The sequence below is a fragment of the Chrysochloris asiatica genome, unplaced genomic scaffold (assembly GCF_000296735.1).
Source record: "Chrysochloris asiatica unplaced genomic scaffold, ChrAsi1.0 scaffold00485, whole genome shotgun sequence".
Lineage (NCBI taxonomy): Eukaryota > Metazoa > Chordata > Mammalia > Afrosoricida > Chrysochloridae > Chrysochloris > Chrysochloris asiatica.
Genome location: NW_006409003.1, coordinates 756,019 through 764,613, shown reverse-complemented (window position 1 = coordinate 764,613; position 8,595 = coordinate 756,019). Strand labels below are relative to the sequence as shown.

The following is an 8,595-nucleotide window of genomic DNA, read 5'->3' as shown; positions in this document are numbered from 1 at the left end:
CCTCCCACATTCACTGAACTAATCAAGGCCCTCCGTCAGTTATCAGCTATGAACTCAGGCTGGAATGATGTTTAAATGATGATTAAATTTCCCACATTGGCCAACACATAAGAATTTGCTTTGTGAGTTCTCTTGTGTTGAACAAGGCTGTACGTTCCACTCATTTCCTGCATTCATTCATATGACTTTCCTCCAGTGTGAATCCTCTTGTGTATATTTAAGGCAGAAACTATTGCTAAAGGATTTCCTAAGACTTTCCTCCAGTGTGAATTCACTTGTATACAGTAAGATTTATTCCTGAACAATTTCCAACAAACTGTGCACTAAGAAGATTTTTTCTTCAATGTGGACTCTCTGATGTTGAATGTGGCTAGCACGATCCTTAAATGATATGCCACATTCATCACATTTATGAGGATTTTCTCCTGTGTGGATTCTTCAGTGTTCTGAAAGAGTGGAGTTCCTAGTAAAGGACTTCCCACACTCACTGCATTCCTAAGGCCTCTCTCAGTGTGAATTCTCCGATGTGTTCTGAGAGCAGAGCTACTACTAAACTTCCCACGTTCACTGCACTTATAAGGCCCTTCTCCAGTGTGGACTCTCTGGTGTGGAATGAGGATAGGACTACTGCTGAATAATTTCCTACATTCACTACACTCATAAGGCCTTTGTCCCATGTGGACTTTGTGATGTTTAACAAGACTGTAGTGATTCCATAATGATTTCCCACATTCTCCACACACGTAGGGACTCGACCTTATGTGAGTTCTCTGGTGTTGACTGAGGGTATAGCTTCAGCTAAAGGACTTTCCACATTCATGGCATTCATATGGCCTTTCTCCAGTATGAATGATCTTGTGGGCAGTAAGATGGGAGTTTTTCCTAAATAACTTCCCACACTCAGCGCACCTATAAGGCCATTCTCCAGTGTGGACTCTTTGATGTTGAAGGAGGCTGGAAGGATCATGCAATGATTTCCCACATTCTCCACATTCATAAGGGTGTGATCCTGTGTGGATTCTTTGGTGTTGAAAAAGAATGTACCTTTGGCGAAATAATTTCCCACATTCACCACACCCATAAGAGCTAACTCCAATGTGAACTCTCCGATGATGTGTAAGGCTGGAATTTCTGCTATAGGATTTACCACATTCACTACATTCATAAGGCCTTTCTCCACTGTGAATCTTCTTGTGTTCAGTTAGTTGGTAGTTTGGTCGAAAGGACTTCCCACATTCGTTGCACTCAGAAGGTTTTTCTCCAGTGTGAACTGTCTTGTGAACAATAAGGTTGGCCTTATGACGAAAGCATTTTCCACAGTCACTACACTCCTAAGGCCTTTCCCGTGTGGTCTTTCTTGCTGCATCCGTAAGGTTTTGCATCTGTGTGAATTTGTCGGTGATTAATAAGACTGGAGAACTGTCTGAAAGACTCCTCACATTCACTACACTTATATGGTTTTTCTCCCGTGTGAATCCTGTTCTCCTGTGCAAGCCTGGAACTGCAGTTACTGGCGTTCCCACATTTGCTATTCTCACAAAACCCCTCTCCAGTGCAGACACTCTGGTGATGAACAAGTGTGTGCTTGAGTCTAATATTCTTCCCACAGTTACACTTGGCATGATGACACTTTCCGCTGTGCAAGGACTGTCCACATTCAAGCCTGGTCAGGGGCTTCTCACTGATGGGCAGGGTCTGATACTGCAGCAGGCCTGAGGGGACCTGGGAATCCTTTTCAGTCTCCATAGAGGTGAAGTGTTTGCCTGACACTTGGAATTTGCAGCTCTTCAAAAGCACGTCCTTGTCGATGTTCTTCCTGAAGGGTTGCATTCCACTGGGATGCTTCTGGTGCTGGGAAAGGTTTACAACCAACCAGGAAGGAGGCTCTCACACACACCCCACCCAAGTATGGTTTGTCTCCAGGATCTGCTTTGTGCTTAAAGAGATGCAAAATGTCATCCAAGATTGAAATATACTTCTCACAAGGGTGCGTCTTCTGGGGACATGAAGCTGCCTGTGGAGTCTTAACCTGTGACACTCCCACGGAAACAATCTGCTGAAAAGTCATCTCCTCCTCCTCTGTCCCATGACAACCTGAAAGCAAAGGAATACTTTTTATAAGAATAAATAAAAATGTGTCAGAAGGATTCCATAGGGTTATTTTGGGGAGACAGAGCTGTGGGAAAGCTGAAGAAGAGGTGTCTGTCTCTACTCGACTTTGTCACAGAATGGGGGAGGCCACACAAGAAAGCGGGCAGGTGGCTAAGGTACAGCCCGGCAGGAAGACACAGCGCTCCCCACTTGTCTGCCACGTGGCTTCAGCGGAGCCATATCTGCTGATGGTGTGCACGTGGGTGCTCCAAAACAACACAAGTAAAACCAAGTGGCTCATGCTCGAGGGCTGTTGAAGAAGAAACCCATTATGTGCAGGCCAGTGCTGGCCAGCACCGCAGAGGGAGCAGCAGAGTGTTTCCGAGGACATGTGGAGGACAGAAAGATGACAGCAGCCAGTGTTCAAAGGCACAGTTGAAATGAAAACTTAGGTAAGCATTGAGGGAAGAAGAGACAGAAGTGAAGTAAGGCAACTCAAGAAACCAGTGATGGACAGAAGGCAGGTTCCTGTTACAATCTGAATACAACTCTGATGTCCCGCCCTCCCCTAGTTATGGCTGGTGAGCCTGAACCGCCGACCTGGAGGGGCAAGGCAACTTTGCTGTCCAGCAAATTAACCCACAGCGCCACACCAGGACCCCGCTTTGTAGGTAGATGTCATAATCATCTCCATAATGAGATCTAATGTCATGTAATCATCCCCACGACCTCATCTGATATGGTCAGCCCTGAGCTGATGGGATGATCTTATGTGTTGTAAACATTCATTTCCATGTCAAGGAAGCCAGATGCAATATACAGGATTAGTTTATATCCTAAATCAATCTCTTGTGAGACATAAAGTAGATTAAATAAGCAGGCAGAGCTCAGAGGGACCTGCAACCACCAAGAAAGAGTCCGGAGTGTAGTGTGACCTTAGGACCCTGGGTCACAGTACTGTAAAGCTCCTGGACACAGAGGAGGATGGATGTCAACATGTATGAAGACCTCTGAGGAGTGGGCCTCCAGGTGATGAAAGGGGACGAGTGAGCCTTCCTCGGCAGCTAGCGCTCTGAATTTAGACTTCCAGGTTCCTAAGCTGTGACAGACAGTCTGGGTTAATGTGCTGGACCACAAGCTCAGCAGTTCAAACCTACCAGGCACTCCTTGGAAAGCCTATACAAGGTAGCCATGGGTCAGAACTACGTCGACGGCACTGAACACCACCACCACACCGTGAGAGAATACGTTTGTTAAAGGCATACACCTGTGGCATTTCTGTTACCGCAGCAGCAGATGACTAAGCCACAGGCGGTACAGATGTGGAGACACTGCCAGACAGGGGAGGGCAGGTAAGGTAGGGTGCACTGGACTGAAGAGAAGACTCCGATGCCCAGACTCTCCCCTGTACACTCAGTAGTGCTGTTTAGGGAATGTGCTGGTCAGCTCAGCCTGGGGCCCTATAGCACCTATTAACTCTCTGGTGTTGAGTAAGGGTGGAGGTCTGACTAAAAGACTTCCCACACTCACTGCACCCATAAGGCCTTTCCCCAGTGTGGCCTCTCTGGTGCTGAATGAGCCCAGATCTTTGGTGAAAGGATTTCTCACACTCACTGCATTTATAGGGCCTGTCTCCAGTGTGAGACCTCTGGTGCTGACTGAGGGTTGAGCTCTGGCTAAAAGATTTCCCACATTGACTGCACTCATAAGGCCTTTCTCCAGTGTGAATCCTCTTATGTTTCATGAGAACACAGTTGTGGGCAAAGAATTTCTCTGGTGTCTAATATGGCTGGAGATTAGGCTGAGAATGTTCCCACATTCACCACACTCGTATGGCTTTTCTCCATTGTGAATTCCCTGCCACTGAACAAGTCTGTACTTGTAGGTGACTGCTCTCCCGTATTTGCTATCCTCACAAAGCCCCTGGCCTGTGCCGATGCTGTGGTGGTGATCAAGTGTCCGCTTGTGGTGAACACCTTTCCCGCATTCTCTCCATCTGTAACAACTTCTACAGTGAAAGGTCTCTCCACACTCAGAGTTTTTAGTGGTACCTCATCATTGGGATTGACCTGATGCTGGAAAAGACCTAAGGGGACATGACAGTCTTTCTCAACCTCCCCATGGATAAAGTTCTGCCGTGACACTTGGACTCTGCAGCTCTTCACCAACGTTGACCCATCACATCCCATCTGTGAGGTTTCTCTCCTATTTAGGGTTCTGGCTCTGCGAAGTGTTTGCACTGAGACCAGAGGCTCTCATACACACCCCACCCAAGTACAATTTCTTTCCAGAGTTTGTTGCTTTGTGCTCAACCATAATGTCTTCCAAGGCAGGGACACGCTTCTCACAGGGGTGAGTCTTCTGGGGAGATAGACCTGCCTGTGAAGTCCTGACCTGTGACATTCCTTCAACAGGAACATTCTGCTCAGAAGATGTTTCCTCCCCCTCCACTGCATGCCAGCTACCTGAAACCAGAGAAACGCTGATAATGCATGTCGGCGTTTATGGAGGGGAGATTCCCCATCACAAGCACGGTTCACAGACACAGTGCAAAGAGCCCTGGGATCCTTCTGACGATGAGGGAGCTGGGGCCAGGCTCATGAAGGGCTGTCTACCAATACTGATCATTTAACTGTCACAGAATGGGGGAAGCCTCACCGTATGAGGGTCACAAGCATGGGGTGCAGCTCAGAGAGAAAAAGCAGGGTAAGAGGATCAAACAAACCCACTTTCCTCACACCAATTCTGAGGATGTAAGAAATCCTGACCTTTCACCTCTCTGTTCCTTTCTGTTCTGAAAGCAGTTGCACATCTGCACTTGGTCCTTGACCTCCGCCACCGCAGCCAGGTTAGAGCTCACAAGTTAGAGGCCCCAACTTCCAGACTGCCAAGTAGGTCGAAGACAAGTGTGAGGCCACATAACATACTGACTTGTGACCTGCTAGCTACAAACCTGGGGTTTCTCATCACCCCTTCAGGATGTTAGCCAAAAGCTTAGGAACCCCCCGTGTTGAGCTCCCTAACTTCTAATCTGCTAGCTACGAATTTGGGGATTGTCTCTATCCTCTCAGGATACCAGCTATAAACTAGAGAGGTTCCAGCCTCACCTTAGCCTTGATCTCCTGGCTCCCCAAATTCCCTTTGGTTTGATAATTAATTGGAATAACTCACCAAACTCACGGAAAGCACTACACTAAAAATTACTGCAAAAAAAAAAAGGATATAAACCAAGAAACATAAAAGGAAATGTCTATGAGGGCTCTCAATGCGAGGTGTTCCTGTCCCCCGGGAAGGGATGTGATAGCCTCCTATGTGCCAACCAGAAAGCCCAAGGAGCTCCAGCGTTCCAAGCCTCTACTGGGGCCTCATTATGAAGTACAAGTGGTAGCCCCTCTAGGCTGAAGGTCACCGTGAAGTATTGTGCAGTGGGTCTCTGGTCCCACTTCAGGGAGACAGGGGTGCTCAGGAGTCGTTACCACAGACATTTACAAACCAAGGGTTTTGTTAGTTTTAGAGATGATCTCTCAGGAACACAGTGCAAAAACCAAATTCTTTGGGTAAAATCAATGCCAAGCTCACAAGGTCTCCAGCATGCTCCTCTGCTGTTGGCCTTCAATAGCACTTTGTCACCTGGTGACACATGCATGAGGAACAGATGGCTGCTTGTGTCTGGGTCCAGAACATCCAGCTGGACTTGAGTAACTGGTGCTGGCAGACTACTTAAGAATATGAATAAACTTCACAACACACTCCATGAGAGTCGCTGAAGAACATTGAAAGAGGGGCAATGAAGAAGAACTAGTGGTTAAGTGTAGGCCCGAGAGGTGGGGAGAGCCAGGGGATGTGAGACAAAACTCAGAAAGTGTCATGAATGGGAAAGAAAACGTAGTTGCTAGTGGCAGATTGCTAGTGGCAATTTGGTAGGAGCTCTGGTAGCGTAGTGGTTACGAATCAGGCTGCGAACCTGAAGGTCAGCAGTTCGAAACTACCAGCTGTTCCATAGGAAAAAGATGAGGCGTTCTGCTCCCATAAAGATTTATAGCCTTGGAAACCCTGTACAGGGTCGCTATGAGTCGGTTCTGACTCTACGGCACATAACCACCACTACCAGTGGCATTTGGAGTCCTGGTGTGGCGCTGTGGGCTAATGCACTGGACTGCAAGGTCGGTTTGAACCGCAAGGTCAGCAAAGTCTCAAGCTTACCAGCCACTCCTCGGAAGCCCTGTTCAAGGTTGCTATGAGCCAGACCCACCTTGACAGGACTTAACAAGTGGAATTAACGAAAACACTGGAGGCACAGGACAGGTTGTTGGTATGATCTAACAGCACCTCTACTGTTCTGACCTTTCCAGCTCTGGCTCCTAAGGGTCAGGCCTCTTCTAGGACCAACGGCCATGTCCGTCCTGAGAAGCAACAGAGGTCTCCCTCAACCCACCTAATCACGATGAGATCTACATGACGTCAGTTGTAAAAGTAAGGACTGTGACCAACACTGGCTCAGAGCAACTCAGCATAAAACTAATGACAAGAGAAGAAGAAATAGCACAAAAAAAACGTGACAGGAGGGTCATGTGAGCACCGTGTCATTCTGTGAAAGTCCTAACTATGATGATGATGACGATGTGACAATTCCAGGCACTGTCAGGCAGGAGGAAAAGCCAGCTAGCGGGAGGGGGCAGACCCTGGGGCACAGGCGGAGGACACACGTGAGGGGGATCCAGTGAGCTCAATGCAGGATTTCACAATTCCAGACTCTTCGCTGAACGCTCCGGACAGGCAGGTGTTAGGGCTTTTCAGGAAGTACAATGTTCAGCGAAGCAGTTAGTTCACCACAGGCACTCAAAGCACAGATGCTAAAAAGGCTACAAGTCACAGCAGTGTGGCACTATCGGATAAGCACTGGACTGATAATTGCAAGGTCAGTGGTTCAAACCCGATACATGGCTGCTATGAATTGGAATAGACTCGACTTCACTTAACAATAATAGCAATGGTCTGGCTATCTCTGGTGGAAAAGACGAAGGCAGAAACCAGAGCTGCACATTGGGGCAGGTGTGAGGGTCTTACCCAGGGAGGCTGTGACTGCAAAGGTCTCCAGCATCACATCATAATACAGCAGCCTCTGTGCCCCACCAAGGAGCCCCCACTCCTCCTGGGAGAAGTCAATGGCCACGTCTTCAAAGGTGACACCACCCTGCCATGATGGGACAATCATTCCATGAGTAGCTTTTATCTAAAATCCCATATAACAATCCCCTACTGACTCTCCTCCCACGCCTTGGTGCTACCGACGACATCTGCTCTCTCCTAATGATCCCAGTGGCCCAAGAAAGAATCCATGGGTCAGCTTCGGGCCTGGCATGTACAGCCACGTGTGCTATCTCTTGGCATGTAGTCTGCCAGATCATGCCTCCTAGACACAACCAAATATGTGCTTACCTTCAGTCTGAGGTCCCCAACACAGCATCCTGGAGTCATCAGTTCACATGTCTCTCCATATGCATACTTCTCTTTATTCTACATGTTCCCACTCTGCACTCTCACAACCTTCTCCCCTGCCTATCCCCACACCACAGCACCCCACCCTCACCCTCAATCTCTCCATATGGCACCCAGAGAGGGCTTGGCACATTTACACAAGATCCACTGCTACCCCAGACCTCCAACGATCTCCCTGCCTCACTGTTTCTTGCTTCAACCGTAATCAACAAGAACCACCTGGGATCTTGACTACACATGACCATGTTCTGCCTGCTGACCCTCACCAGTCAGTCTTCCCCATCTCACTTCTTCAAAATTAGGTCACAATGAACCCACCCCCCACAACAATTTCAGACTCCAGGGAGTATAATTAATCACTTGTGCCCATGAGCTAATCCACATACCTGATTAAAATACCTCAGACTCAGCCAAGGGTCATGACAAAATCCTGGTGAGTCCATAGTGATGTGAATAAGCCCAGCCACCAGCTCATTGTCATCTTGCCTTTATTACTCCCATGCTTCCACATCTCTCTAACGTCCCCTCCTCTCCCAGGTGTCTTAGCTACCTGCCTGATCATCCTCCCTCACAGTTTGTCCATGGCCATCTCTCTCCCTCATCTGTGTTGGTGACGCACACTAACCTCACCAGGAGCCTTAGCAAGAGTTCCATTCTTTGGTGACAACCTTTTCCTTCCCAACTGGCCAGGACACTGCTATCTCGGCAGGGTACCCATCACTAGATACGACTCCCCGCTCCATCTGGTCATCACAGTCTGCTACCTTTTGGAGATGTCTCCATCCTGAAACACTGCTCCCGAGAGTTCCAGACCTGTGTCTAACTGCTCACTTTATACTTCACTCATTTGAAGATCTTAACATTCATAGTGGCGAAAACACCTACAATACCCAATCAAAATTACTCCTACTCCTGGATGGTACAGGGGACTTGTTAACAAGGGACCTAGCACTTAGTTCAAGCTTAATAAATAGTTGATACTTAAAAACCCACAAACAAAAAAAA

At 47.9% G+C, this 8,595-nt stretch overlaps 1 protein-coding gene across 1 annotated transcript in view; it reads right to left on the bottom strand.

Annotated features, from left to right (window-relative positions):
- LOC102823074 (zinc finger protein 252-like) overlaps window positions 1-8,595 on the bottom strand; it is a 45,986-nt gene that overhangs the window by 2,262 nt on the left and 35,129 nt on the right. The window contains 2 exon segments of the mRNA XM_006877350.1: window positions 731-1,274; window positions 3,569-3,831. Coding sequence (XP_006877412.1) covers window positions 731-1,274; window positions 3,569-3,831 — 807 coding nt within the window.